The sequence below is a fragment of the Lissotriton vulgaris genome, chromosome 10 (assembly GCF_964263255.1).
Source record: "Lissotriton vulgaris chromosome 10, aLisVul1.2, whole genome shotgun sequence".
Classification (NCBI taxonomy): domain Eukaryota; kingdom Metazoa; phylum Chordata; class Amphibia; order Caudata; family Salamandridae; genus Lissotriton; species Lissotriton vulgaris.
In genome coordinates this window covers 1,012,075,076-1,012,090,383 of record NC_141698.1, presented here as the reverse complement: position 1 = coordinate 1,012,090,383, position 15,308 = coordinate 1,012,075,076, and the positions used below count along the sequence as shown (strand labels likewise).

General features: G+C 47.9%; 1 protein-coding gene across 2 annotated transcripts in view; it reads left to right on the top strand.

Moving 5' to 3' along the window:
* The window catches only part of CDV3 (CDV3 homolog), a 55,738-nt gene that overhangs the window by 24,523 nt on the left and 15,907 nt on the right, over window positions 1-15,308 (top strand). For both annotated transcript variants that reach the window (XM_086942063.1, XM_086942062.1), the window contains exons 2-3: window positions 8,728-8,801; window positions 10,115-10,248. In XM_086942063.1, coding sequence (XP_086798189.1) covers window positions 8,728-8,801; window positions 10,115-10,248 — 208 coding nt within the window. The remainder of the gene's footprint in view (window positions 1-8,727; window positions 8,802-10,114; window positions 10,249-15,308) is intronic.

The window sequence follows — 15,308 nt, the reverse complement described above, 5'->3', positions numbered from 1 at the left end:
GCTCAGAAGTCCAACACTGGCTATTAAGGAACTACCCAATTGTCAATCAAGACAAGACTGAAATACTCCTCACCTCAAACAAAGAGAAAAACCCTCAAATCACAGAGTGGTTATCTGCAATCGATACTCTACTTAAACATCACACTGGCGGATTCTGTAAAATCATTAGGCATCACTTTAGACCCGAAACTGAAACACATTAAGATCTTGGCAAAGAGCGTCTTCCTGAACTTAAAGCTGTTGAACAAAATAAAACCTTTTATCCTAGCCAAGGACCTTAAACAAGTTACCCAATCACTGGTGTTATCCAGATTAGACTATGGGATCGCAACACTGTCAGGCTCAGCAAAGGCGCACCTGGCCCCCTTTAAAACAACACTAAACGCTGCAGCTAGAATGGTCACAGGAGTGAAGAAATTTGACCATATCTCACCCGCGCTCAGAACTAAAATGGCTCCCAGTTGAAATGCGTGCCAGTTTCAGAACAGCCTGCCTCACCCACAAAGCCCTTCACACAGGCAAACCCGAATACTTGGCCTCTAAACTAAAAAAAAGCCGGACAAACCAGGTCCCTCCGGAGCTCAAACACACTACTACTCATCCCAATGAAAGCACGCAAACAAAAAAAGCAGCACGATCATTCGCGGGAAACTCGCCCACAATCTGGAACGCTATTCCCCCTCATATAAGAACTATCTCCTCCTTCGCAAAATTCAAAGAGCAACTCAACCTTTTCCTTGACCGGTCCCTAGCAAAAGGACAGGAGGCACAGAAGAGCTATTGACAATACCCACCGATGGGGGTGGGATACCCAGAGTATGGTAATCCTGATAAGGTACTAAGAGTACTTATTGACACTGACTTTCCCTCCAATACGCAAAGTGTATACCTGATATTGTCTCGAGACTCTGGACACTTGTGTTGATATCTGCACTGTACTTACTGTGAATGTTTGTTTGGCCTTTGCGGTTGTGAAGCGCTTCGATACCTCTGGGTCTGGCTAGCGCTATATAAAACTTCATCATAATTTTTTAGTTCTTGCCTAGGCAGCACTTGCGCTCTCTCTTCGAGGCATGCAGTATTCAGGCATGGACATTAAGCTCCAAATCTTTTCAGTTGCCTCTTGTTACTGTCCTTTGCAAATGGTGCCTTTTTGATTCGTTAAAAGGTTTAGTACTCTCTCCTTAATACCACCTTTGCAATTGTAGCAACCTCCCATTAGGACAGCCCCTGTTACATGTTACTCAGTATGTTGCATATACAGTTTCTGAGCACTATTTTATTAATGACTTTCTCCTAGCTGCTGTTGGAGGCAGGGCGCTCTCCAGCTTCTGCAACCCACCCTAAGATTTGACTGAACGGTAATACTGCACACGACCCATCATGTTTAACAATGGTGTCTGTGCCGCTTTTCTTCTGCATGGCCCGCCAAACAATGTTTTTTTTTTTTTTTTTTTTTTTTTTTTTTTTTTTTTTTAGCCCTTAATCTTAAAAAATTGTGGCTTGTGCCTCATATTTTGTCTTCTTTTTTTATACAGTAGCACACCTAATCGCCCACAGACTGCCACACCTACCCTTTCTTCTGGGCCGCTTGCCCAACTGTTTTTTCAATAAGTTTTTAAAATAGCGCAGCATGCTGCCTTTAATCCTAAGCAATGGCAGCCATGCAGCTTTATTTTCTCATCCTTCATTCAAATGTTTGTTTTTTTTAAACGGCGCAGCACGCCTCCTAATTGCCAACTATGGCGGCTGTGCGCGCTCAAGCGACTGACTGGAGCATTTTGTCACATTACACTCATTGAAAACTTCAGAATCACACAAGTATTTGAGAAGTGGAAGCTATTTAATTTTCCATTTAGTCTTTTCATCGCGATTGACTCGCCTGTTGGGGTTTCTTAAAGGAGAGGGCTTAATCTTCCCAGTGCGGTCCCCACACCACCCCCTCCCATTGTGGAACCGTCACATTGCAAATGCTAGTTGTCTGTGCCGCTAAAACTCCTCTTTAATTGAGGCTGTATGGTGGCACACTCGAATGGCCCATCTTTCTTTCTCGCCAGGTACATTTTAAAGTAGATTTTGTTTCGAGGTGGATTTGTTTGGGGTGATGGAGCTATGACCCGTCAATAGTACTTTATTGTGACGCAGTTTGTGTGAGTCTGGTTCAAATTTATCCGGAGAAAGAAAGACTTTGGCATGGGCATTTTGGAACATACACAACACTGAACATAATATAATCCACCGAGAATGTGCGTTAAAGTGTTACATGGTGACTGCTGAGTGGTAGGGTTGGCAACTCTGGAACCAGGGAAATTGGACCATTGGCACACCTGTGTTTCCAAATTGTGTGATTGTGGGAAAACTACTTGCTTCATTTACCCAGTGTTACCGATGGGACAGATCCAGAATTAATATGGTGCAACTGCAATGGCAGTAGTGGAAGCGCTACTCGTACCACCTACTTTCTACTGTTTCCTCTCCGTCCCCTTTCCTTCCTATCTCTTTAGGTTAAATCAGTCCACTACAAACTAAAGCATAACTAAAAAACATTGTTTGCAACTGCAATAGCACTCCCTTACACCAATGATGGACCTATTGCATTGCTAATGCTGGTCTTATGCTGCCCTTACATGCACTACAAGCTCAGCTAGTGTGATCGTTGCCATACGTGTTCAGCTTAGCGACCATCTTTGTATGTTTTAAAAAAAAAAAAGTTTCCTGCTTATCACTGCCTAATTTCCGCATACGGTAATACCCTGCCCCCCCCCCCCCCCCCCCCCCCCCTTCCGTCGCTGCTGTTTTTTTACTTCAAAACAAAAAAAAACCTTTTGCAGCAAATGTCTTTTTCCGACATCTTAAGATTTCGAAGTGCAACCTCGGTACAAAAGGGGGGGGGGGGGGGAGGTTTGAAATTTAACTAAAGGGGCGTGGCCTGCTCGGTAGGACGCTAAACTCCGCTATCTATATCTATATCCAATCCTCCGCCTTGTGAATTGCGGAACACTGGTTGTTACCGACTTGTGATCCCTCCGATGTTGCTGTGAGGACATACACGGGCCGCCTGTGCACTCCTGATTGTGTTACTGCTGGGACTGCGCTGGAACTCCCGCAAGCGAGGCCACGGCGGTAACGCTGGTGAGACCTGAGTGCGCTTTGCTGCAGCGCTGCATGAGTGAGCCCCGGAGCACCCGATCCTTCGCGACTGCTGCCTTTACCGCCAGACAGAGGTCCCAGAGGACAGGCGCCCCCGCACTGCAGGACTACAGGTGCGGCCCGGAGCGCGGCCTGCCGGGCGCTCACCATTTTGTCTCATTCTCTCCTCCGGCCTGCCCGTGAGTTGGCGAACGCCAAATCGGTGGCCCCATGCTGCGCGCTCGAACTCTGGCATACAGCAGACTGCCTACACTGAAGGGGCGGACTGCGAGTAGTAACACTGCCCCACACATCGCTGACACAGAGGACCTGCCTCACAAGGGGGAAACTTTCAACCCGCCTATGCTCCAAGGCCCTCTACACACTGCATCTGAGTGAGCGACCGCCCGGTGGCCCATCCAGTCAGGAGCAAGGTTTGGCCTCTTCACCACTGTGGGCTACCTGGAGAGAGGCATAGCGGCTGGCTGCGCACTGGTGAGTGAGATCCCTGCCCCGAATGCAACTCTTGCTGGGCCTACTCGACACCTGCTCATTGCAGCGACGGCGGGGCCTGGTGGGACCAGGGGATGGAAATCTAGTAGACCAGCGCTCTCTTCCCTAACAAGCTCCGCAGCTGAGTGGATGCAAGGGCTTAAAGGTCTGGCCCACTGTTTGTGCAAGGTGGCATTCTATACCCCGACTGGGCAAGGGAGGGGCTGCCACAGACGCTGCTGCCGGCCCACAACACCACCCGATCTGGCGTAAGCTTGGGCGCCCTTTGACACAGTGCTGGGACCTTCTGTGCCAGCACCTGCGAATGCACTACAGCGTTCTGTGGAGGCAGTGTGGATCAGCGGATCCCGCGCACACAGTGCCGCCCTGTTCCACACTTTGGCTAGGCCACCAGGGACACACCAGGGTACAGACCGTTGCGAGACTACTGGTTTGCGAACACTCCCTACTCTCGTTCTACGCTTCAACGTGCAAGGATGGCCTCAGCCCGAGCGAGAAGGGTGAAGTCCCTCCAAAGAGCTACTACTAAAACAACCCGGAGGCCCAGATGCATCCCAGGGAGCGCCCAGACACCAGGGGCACACAGATTCAATCGATGGGGCTGCCCTGAAGGCCTACATGATGGAACTGTTCTCCGCCATTTAGGAAGACATCCTTGACCTTAAGGGTCAGCTCTCAGCAGATCTTAAAAAATTACGCTGAGATGTGGGTGAAAGGGTAGCCGTCCTGGAAGAGCATGAATTAGCGAGAGGAAGATCTGCACCAACTACAGCAGGAGGTCTTCCAACTGTGGGACCGATCACGGAGGAATAACATTTGCATCCGCGCAGTGCCCTGGAATGCAGAAGGCAATCTCGGAGAATGTCCTGTCCCCCTTCCAGCAAGTTCTGGGAGAAGATGGCCCGCAGGAAATCCAGATGGACCGGGTGCATCGGGTCGGTCTGCCCATAGTTGGGAAGGCCCCCCGCCTTGTGTACTTGTTTGTGTACACAACTTCCAGTTTTAAGAACCCATCTTACGCAAAGCTAGGGCAGCTCAGCCGATCCAGGTCAAAGGGCTCACACAGGCCCTCTTCCAGGACCGAGCAGCGTCTACTCTAGCTAAAAGAGCATTCCGTGTGGTCACTTCCTACCTTCCCTGACTCACTGGACTCCCCTCTGCGGCCTGAAGTTCGCCAGGTACTTTGTTTTGTGACATTCCACTAAGATCCTGTTCCCCTTTGATCCTTCAAATCAGACGTACTTGTGTCTTTGTTTTTCTACTGTTCTGAGCTCTTGAGCAGCGCCTTTTGTTCTCCCTACAGGCAGACTCATTGCTACTGTTTTCTTCTGGGACTGTTATTTTGGGATGTATTTTTGTTGTATTCTTGCTGGGTTTTCTTTTGGGGATTTCCCGTATCGGTCACTGCGATTATTACCCCGTCTTGCTGGATTTCGCATGCTCCAGCCCACCATTCGTGCGGCACACCAAACTACCTGGGAGCCTATCTTACATGCTCACCTCGGCTGGCTATGCCTAGAGACCTGAAAATTGTAAGCTTCAACGTCTGAGGCCTGAACCACCCCACGAAACGCGCTGCGGTTCTCTTCCTCCTTGAACAGTTTGACGGTGATGTCGGTCTGCTTCAGGACTCATTTGTTTGCGTAAGATACTCTGCATTAGCTCCCGGCGCTGTCTGAGCCGATTCTGGGAAGGGTCTTAACCCTCAGGATTCAGTGGGGATCCACTGTTGTCACTGTACTCAATATATGCACCCAATGCACATCAAGAGGCCTTCCTTTGCAGACTTGTAACAGAGGGGCTGGCTTCCCCAGGTATTCTGCATTGGTAGTGGGCGGGGACCTCAACCTAGTTATGGATAACCGGGACCAGTCTGGACATCGCTACATGCAAGTGGGAGAGGTGAGTGAATCTTGGCAAGTCTCGGGTCCTTAATCTACCCCTACCACAGCTATAGGTAGAGGCCCTCCCAACAGTCTCGTCTCGTCCCGTACCTGGGCATCCTTCTGACTCCCTCGCTCCCAATCACGTTGGAGGTGAACTACATGGTTCTGGTATTGCAGACTCAAAGGGAGCTGGATGGGTGGGCCAAACACAAGTTGTCATGGTTTGGGCGCATTGCGGTGGTCAAGATGACTATTTTGCCATGCATCCTGTACCTATTCCACACCCTCCCGTCAGCTCTGCCGCCTAACGCTGTGCGGTCTTTGCAACTTACTCTAAACAAATTCATTTGGGGTAATGAGGCGTGCCTTTCCGTGGTGCAACTATCGCGCTCCAGGGACGATGGAGGGGTGAAGCTGCCACTAATTCAGATGTTTGCAGGCTGCACACCTGCGGTATGTGCTTGAATTAAACTGTCCAGTTTCGGAGAAGCGCTGGACCTTTATGGACCAGGCGGTAGCTGGTGCGAAGTCTGGCGCTAAATCCTGCTTCCCCGCCACCTGCACTCTTGGGGCCTTTACTCTTCTCCGAATCACAGCAGCCACCATGAAAGTTTGGGGAAAGGTGGCACTTGCAAAAGGCCTCACTACCTTCCCCGATGACTGACTCCACTAGGGGATAACCAGGGTTTTGCCCGAAATGGAGGGAAGCGTGCTGCAAGAGCTTAGGTCACCTCTTTGACCTCCATGGCATCATCCGGTTTAGCCGTGTGCACCTCGATCTTGACCTTCCTCGCTCAGATGAATTTTATTATTTACAACTACGACACTGGGCCACCTCTAGGACCTGATTTCTTACCCCTTTCGAGCAAAGGATAGCAAAGAAAACAGATAAGCACCTCATAGCGGAACTATATGTACTCCTCACTCACAGCCAGAAAGGGAGACTGGGCCAACAGGGTGGGAGGCGGAGCTCAGTTGGGTCCTCACAGACGAGGAGTGGGACAACACCCACTACAAAGCACATCACACAGCATGTAGCGCGGCAGGGGCTGAATCCGTGTTTAAGGTCGCATCGTACTGGTATCTTACGCCAGCCAAGATCCATCAATGGAACAAAAACCACAATTAAGAATGCTGGCGAGGCTGCGGTATTTCAGACTCCCTAGCATGCCTTTTGTGGCATTGCCCAAGGTTTAAGCGATTCTGGGAGCGGGTCCTAAATGACATTGATGAAGCATCTGACGGATACCTCGCTTCCCGGCCTACACCCTACTAGGGCCATCGAACCTCCTCACCCTCCCATTGCGGTCAATGCGCGGCAGTCAGATTGCATTGGCTCTCCTCACAGCGCGACAGGCGATACTAGTGCATTGGGGTACTGCTACGGTTCCGGATCACTCGGCATGGCTCCATAGGCTCTGAATGACCCTGGCAATGGAGCTACTCTCGCTGATGCAAAACCAGAAAGATGATAAATATGCAGGACTTTTGGCTCCTTTTATAGCATTGTTATCAAAAGATCTCCTTGAGTTCACTTGCCCCAAACTACTAAAAGTACTAAATTTGATACCTCCTCTACCATGGACTGAGATGGGCCCCAGATAGGCGGGAGGGAGTGGGAACGGTCGGGTTTGGTTCTTGGCGTCACTATGCAGCTCTTGATATCTAGATACAGGTTCCCCTTTTGCTTTACGTTCTTTTTCTTTCACTGGTGGGTGGGAGGGATACGTTGTATTGTTGGTTCCCCCCCCCCCCCTCTCCGAATCACCCCTTCTCCAACCCTTTAGTTGGACTCTCGTTTAGGACCAGCATGGCTCTTTGAATATACAGGCCGTTTTGACTTAGTAGCCTTGATTCTATTTGTAGCCAGCCTCTGGGATGTCTACCGTATAACGGTAAACCATGTACATCCTCGTGTGGAGGAGTGTGGCTCAATGGTTTGAGCGGCAGACCCTGATGCAGAGTTCTGGCTCGGGACCAGGCTTCAATTCCAGCCTCGGCGGGTCTTGGGCTCAATTTCTTCGGACCTGACAATTCTCACCTCTGTGCCTATTCTAATCATGGGCCCCACGCTGCAACTCTGGGCAATAGCTTGCTTAACCTCCACACCGGCCTCAACACCGCTAGGATGCCTGGCTTCACCCTGGGGGTGCCCAGGAGTGGACACTTCACAGGGAAAGCCAGGAAGGGTTCCACAGCGGTATGAGTAATAGCACCAGGAAACCGCTTGGTGGCAGTGCGCTCTACAAATACCTTGACATTTACATTTACTTAATGCATTGTATTTAGCTGCTGGCCCCTCTGGTTGTAGGCAGTCTGCTGTGTCCAACTAGCAAGTCGCCTACCAAATAACGAAATAAAGCAAGACTTTGGTCGCAAAGTGGCCAGATGGATTTCATTCACAACCGCACACATTAGCACCACTTTCCATAGTATGCTAAAAAAAGTACTACTTTCGCTTTCTTGTCTCTTTGAACATTTTTTTCCCTGGCTGGGGAAGGCCACCATTCTTGGAGGTACTGCAATACCTGGTTGATTCGTGGAGTGGAAAACGTTTAAGGTGATCCTTATCTGCTGTTCTAATTTTAGTTTATAAAATGTGTACCTCGGCTCTGTGTTGAGGGGTGTGGTCTCATTCCAAAGGCTTGTAATTTACTTTATGGCATATTGCACAGCTGCCATGCTGCTGTGCAACATGGCTTAAAGTAAAAGCGCTTTGAAGCAGTCAAAGAAGACCATCTTAACGCTTTTTTCTCTCTTTCAGTCATGTCACAGCAGCCTCGCTGCAAGGTAACATGGCTAAAATAACATTAATAAGGCCAGTTAATCTTGTATTGGCGAAACATATTTGCCGTGCCAGTGCTTGTTTCAAGATAACCTGGACACATTTATGGCTAAGCATCTAAAATATTCGTGTTAGTTTTCTGCCATTTTGATTTCCTACTTATATGGAGCATGTGAAGGTCAGTGGGTTTATAAGTAAGAGTAGGCTTGAATAATTACTGCACTTCTGAAATTGTTTGACAATGGATTGTCCGATCATAGGGTCTGGCACGTGCATGTGTCCTAACCACATCATGTCTGTTCTAAAGCAGCTGCATTACTACTAAGCATGTCCCATCACAATCGACAAGAAAGGAACACATTTTGGAAGGCCATCCTGTTTCGAATGTTTACTTTAACTGTTGTCTTTCTGCAGGAAGATGAGTGGAAGGAGTTTGAACAAAAGGAGGTTGACTACAGTGGTCTTCGAATCCAATCTTTACAGATAAGGTTGGTATCTTTAAACTCTTACCTCAATTTAGCGCACTTTATTTTTTATTAATAGTTGACACTGTTTCTTGTTTCGGTAGGCGTGATATCCTTCTAATTTATCAAATCTATCCTTGTGGTGATTTAGTGGCCACTTCTGTGGTGACCATTCTGTAGTGGTGCTCGATGCGCTTCAGTGATTAGATGTCACCAAATATATATTAAAGTTTAAATTACAAGATACTCCCGAAAAGTACATCCACCCTAAAACTTAAAATGTTAATTAAAACAAACTTCTCTTCATGTTTGAACTTTACTTCTTTCATCAGCCGCTGTACTGAGCTGTAAATGTTAACGTTTCAAAAGTATACAGGAGTAAAAACCTTAAGACTTGCCTGGTGGCTTTGTGCACTAATGCAACCACTCCAGGGATCTGTTTGACCTCGTGGTCCTAAGTTAAAATGCAGGTGAGTCCACTCATCCGTTCAGCTTTCAGGTGTCGATAAAATGAGTACCATTGCATTGAGTCGGTAACATTTGTTCTAAAGCTCAAGGATTCCCTAAAGGGTGAACGTGCAAGTCACATTAAGTTACAAATGTTTGTTCATAGTTTAAACTTTTGTATGGCCTAGTACAAACACTGTAAATAACTTGGGCTTTCTAAAAGGGTATGAACAGCCCATGACGCTAGATTCCATGTCGGCTCGCAAATCGCAAGCCACAATTGTTTTGAAACGGAAACAAACTGCACGATATATATGCCTCTAATAGCCCGGTTCTCCCACCTATAGCCTTTGTCGATTGACCTGAACCTTCCTTGGCGCCTGCTCCAGTGCAGTCACCCAGCGGTTGCGTCATCCTCATCGTCATTTCTGACTCCAATATGATCTAGAAACAAAATGTTTTTGGGTAAAACTGCAGATTACGCTGCACATAATGGATTATTTGTTGTATGCGGTAAATCTACACTTATATGAAAATAGCCGCGGCCGCACAATCCCAAAATTCCAGTGGGCACTACTACCTCCCTGTGAACGATTTGGCTAGAGGCAAAACTTGTTTGTTCATTATGGTCCATTGTGTCAGTTTAACTTCACAGCAAGCCCGCCCAGACCTTTTGTACAGTTTTACTTTTTTTTTTTTTCCAGTTGATCAGACATTCTGGCCTAGCCCACGAAGGCCAAGGCCATCTAGTTATCGTCAATAGCAGTTTTAGCTAGTGAATTTTGATGTAAATCATACCACTTTGTCTGTTTGATACTTAGACTTTATCTCCGACTTGCAAAGCCCCGTAGGTTTAATCTTCTAATTTCCTCTTTTTTTTCAAATAAAAGCAATGAAAGGGAGGATGATGAAAATGATAAGCGAGAAGAACAAGGTGGGGATTGGGAAGATCAAGGTGGCGGCGCAGAGAAAGTAACTGGTCCGTGGAATAAGACTGCCCCTGCTCAAGCACCTGCCCCTGTTGGTAAGTCTGACTCCTGTTATGTGGATAAGGAGTGTGCTGGTGTCGTTTTGTCTGTCGCTTTTCCTATTTCAATTCAACAGCAGAGTCAAGAAAAACCGGTTCATACCATTTGAAATCCACGGAGTATATTGAATGCACTCTTCAAATTGATAGCGTGTGACAAATGCTCCTGCTTAACATATTGTAGCCAGTCATTGGTAGTTTGTCTGACTCTGAATCCTGTTTGCGCTGCTTATTCTAAGTTTTAAGTGTATGTGCGAAGTAAAATGTCTCAAACTACCATGAGGAGGTTGCATACGACCACCTTTGCAAAGTGCTTGTTTTATGTAACTGGGAAATAAATACTTCTGAGAGCATGTGCGTTGAAATGGAGATTCTCTGACATGAAATGGTTCTATCCTAGCAAAAGTGAAGACTAGTTTTGCTTCTGTAAAACCAAAAATGACGTGTTTTTATGGTTGTACTGATAGTCTTCCATCTTTCTGCTTCCTCTTTCCTCCCCTCCGAGTTTTCATTTATTGTCCCACACATTGGCAGTGTTCTTACTTCTGGCCTTTTGTAGCAACTACCGTTCCCCTCCCTTGGCCTTCTTCCAATTCTACCTGCAGGTCAGACGATAGGCTAAGAAAAACAATGTTCCTCCCTTGGTCCTGCCAGTCTTTGAATTAGGAATGTTTGTTCTCTCCCCAAGGTTTTAGCGCAATATGAATCTTGGTCAGTCCTTTGTCCTAAAGTTAAGAGTAGAGTTTAGTCCTTATTCCACACACTTCTGCAGTTTGCCTTTCAGATGGGAGTTGTAGGGTCTTCATACCTTCACCTCTAACAAATGTTGCACTAATCCCCATCGCTCCTGGCTCCCCCATCACTCCTGCCCCTCTCCCTCATATTCTTTCATGTCTCTGCTCACACTCCTACTACATTTGTTCTCCCTTCACTGTACTCTCGTCGTAATAAATCAAATAGCTGATGCTAGTTTAGTCATTAAAGCAAGGCACAATAGCAGTCCGCTTCTAAAGGCATTTTACCTTACGCCCTTTAAAATATTAGTTGGTAGTGAGGAGCAAAGATTGTATGGCTTAACCAGAAATTAGACTGATTTGTTTTGCTAGCACATCGTTCAGGTACTCATTTCTTTAAAGTAACATTACCGCTGATAACGAGTGGAGACACCCTGCTGGTGAAGAAACCTCATAGGGACCCTTGCCTTGCATCTTGAGTCACCCTTTGCCGCACCTGCTTCGCGGGTGCCACTTCGAGTTGTCAACTGGAGGAGCCGCTTCTTACAAGAGCTGCAGCCGCTGCGGGAGTGAAAGGAGGAACTAGCGTGGAGGCAGGGTTGGAGCGCCGCTCTGCAGGGACTCGCTCTCCCAGGAGTCCCTGCCTGACCGCTGTCATCTGGTCCGGGCAACCTGTCTGCCCCACCCCCTGGCTGTCATACGCCCCTTATAACTGATTCAGTCTACCGCTGCGCGGGACGAGCGAAGCCCAGGCAAAGAACGGGCCGTCTGAGGACGACAGAGGCTGGGCTGGGTGACCCCATTGACGTCCTCAATGGGGAAGCAAAAGCAGCTGTGCCGGGGCGAACATGAAGGTAAAAATGCTAAGATTCCTAGGAAATCGGAATCCATAATTTCTTATTTGACCTCTGTCGTGGGTGTTCTGACCAAGGAAATAGCAAACGCTGAGAAGGAGCTGGGGCTGGGTCCTGCCAACACTCATCCAGCATAAGACACTGATTTGACCCAGAGTGTACCCTTAGCAATCACAATTGTGGGTTCCAACACCTCCCCCACAGTTGAGCCAGTTATTGTTTCTTCAAGTCCAACCCCATTGGCCCCCCTCCTCAAGACCACCTGTAGGCGAAGGTCTTTGAAAACCGCTCCTAAGAGGAAAAATATACTGGGTAAGGCTACACATCAGAATGCCAGTATAAAGGATCATGTTTGTAACATTCTAGAAGACCTGTTCAAGACTTGAACCCGCATTGGTGGCCATTGCAAAAGACATTGTGGACACTTTGAATGTATGTGTAGCGGGACTTCTGAGCAAATGTGAAAAAATTGATGCCTTCCTTAAACAGCAATCTAGCCAAATGGGGAACTTGGTTAACTCTCACAATCTAAATGTTACCCACTCTAGGGTTAACACTATAATTAAGGCCCCAGCAGCTTCTAATGAAATAAGCTCTGTTAACAGGGATGTTCTGGAGGGGCTGAGGCCCATGAGGGCTGGGATATCTAGTACTAACCACAGAGTTAAGCCTGCTCTCCATAGGCATAGCTGCCTGGAGTTGCTTCCGGAGGCGGCCCCTCTAGTTGCCCTCTTTACTGGGGTTCCACCAGCAAGGGCAGGTACAGGTGAGACAACCCACGACCTTATGGTATTGGCCAGGGAATGTTCCCAGTTTAGTAGTGGACGCACAGATATCACAAGCACTGCATCATGGCAAGGAGGGTTAGTTGGGTAGGGCGTCACCCTAAATGTATCCCAGGGGACTGCCTAGTGGTACATTTTTAACAATCGGGACAGCGCTCAGACTGTTCTGGGACGCCTCAGACCTGACAAATGATGGTATTACACCTCTCCTTCTTGGCTTTTTTTACCCCCGGACAGGCCTATAAGGCCGTTTAGAAAAACTACTTTGATGCATCAGGAAGGGCCCCCTCGCATCAATTCGTGCTCATCACACTATCAGGCCAACATTATTGCTCAACAAAGGTCTACACAACAGTTGATAGGGAGGGCAGAAAGGGGATCCGCCAGTGATTTGGTGGTTGTTCAGCAGGGAGATCTACCCTCAGTAGAGATAGGTATTACCAATTGTTTCTCCCCTTTGGCCTCAATGGACATGAACTATTGACTACCTCGCAGCTCGATGGAGGAGAGGGTTGAGGTAGGACCCCAGAGGCCGATATGTAAAATTTTGACCTGGAAGGCATCGGATCTAAAGCCACGGATTCTATTTGGTTGGAGTTTATCAAGCGGCATGATATTCTAGCCCTCCAGAAGACCTGGGACACCTCTTCCAGCTTCTCACTGGATGGGTATCTTAGTTTCTCCGTCCCTGCAGTTCCTGGATTAGTAGGAAGACCTAAAGGGGGACTGCTTATCCTTCTTTCGCTGAATCTGGTAGGGGTTTTTAAGAAATTGGAAAATGCCTCTCTGAATTTCCTCATAATTGAATGGACTATTTCTGAGCAGCAGAAATTTTTACCTATTAATTTTTATAACTCGAGGGAGGGCTCACCTATTAATGAGCATCTGAGTGCCCTGGAGCATTTTATGTCAGTCTATAAAGACGATCACTCTTCTGCCCCAGAGGTGGTTCTTCTGTATCCCATACAAGGATGTATATTAAAATCTCCCAGCTTGTGGGACTGCTATAACGACGTTCATGGAGGGTCTCCGTGTGAGGGGGTCTCCCATTTTGAGCATAGTAAGGAGGGAGAGGCCCTAGAGGGTCTCCTCTCAAACATGAACTTATTTGAACCAGGCATTAGTAACGATGAGGCGAGAGCCCCAACCTTCATAGGGAGAGGGGCAAATACCATCATTGATTTATATATTTTTTTTATCCCCTGGTGTTCTGGCTAAAACCATGATCTATAGCGTAGTGACATCAACTTTCAGCGACCATAACCCGGTTCTGCTGGAAGTTGACCTTGTCATTTTTAGGAACCAGATTGACTTAAGAGGGGGCGCCTAGGTATCTGTCGACCTCAGACCAGGGGGGGCGGATTAAATGGAATAGGGTTGTCCCAGAAGTTTTTTTCGAGGAACTCACTCAAAAGTGAGGCCAACCTGGCTGTCTGCTTGGACGACACTGCTGCAGGTGTTGATGCCCATGTAGCAGTGTGTAAGCAGATCGCTAAAGACCTTGAGGCCGGTGACAGCGCCCACACAAGGAAGGCCTACAAATGGTTCGATAAAAATTGCACAATTGCTCATAGAGCCCTATTAAAGGAACTCAAAGTCAGACCAAGGAATAGAACCCTAGTTGCAGACCTCCGGAAGGAGTATAAAATCTCAATCAAGACGCAAGCGTCAAATCAAGGAGGAGGCTTGGGAAAATCTGCTATCCACAGATGTGAGAAGGGACAGCAGGAAATTCTGGGCTGTTATTAATCAGCCGTTCTTCTCGGACCATGAGAATCTGGACACGGACTGTGTAATCCCCGATGAGAGCTGGCTTGAACACTTTAAAAGCATTTATGACATAGATCAGAGGGGGCCAGCTCTTGCCAACGCTGATTTTGTTCGGCAGGCTATGCCTGTCAGCTCTTTCTACCTCAGCCAAATAGAATCAATCAAAGAGTCAAGCAGAAATAAGGCCCCAGGCCCGGATGGGGTTCCTGCAGACTTGTACATCCAGTATCCACAATTTTGGGCAAAAATCTTGACCAATGCGGTGTCCACTGCGGGTTTCCCATCCTCTTGGTCCTCTTCTGTCATTGTCCCTATTTTTAAAAAGGGAAATAAAGGGGACCCCGCCTGCTACAGGCCAATCTCATTGTTGGACTCTGATGTTTAAAATCTTGGGCAGGGTCATCCTACAGAGATTGGGGGACTGGCTTGCAGATAGGGGGTCCTCTCTAACCTCCAGTATGGTTTTATGTTTAAAGTATTTTATTGAAGCAGGGTGGGGTAGGACACAAGGGGGCAAGGAACAAGTAAACCACAGGAACCGCACAGCAATGCGCATTGTACAGCAAGTACAGTAATGCAGTTACAAGTTTGCAAGAGGCCCCATTCGACTCGGGAGCATAGCTTTCGCACCTGTGGTCACATACAAACAACGAGGGGGGGGGGGGAGAGAAAGGGAGGGAGGGACGGGATGAGGGGGGAGGAAAGAAAATCAGGGGGGGGGGGACCAAGAGAACGGAAGAGAAAAAAAAAAGGAAAAGAAGAAGAAAAAAAAAGGAGGGGGGGGGGGGAAGAGGGGAAGGGAAAAAAGGGAGGGGAAGCAACCCCGCTCAAAGAACCTACCTAACCAAACAGAACCCCCAACTACCTAACCCACCCCCTGTACTGTGCTAATATCTACAGTCTCCGCTACATGC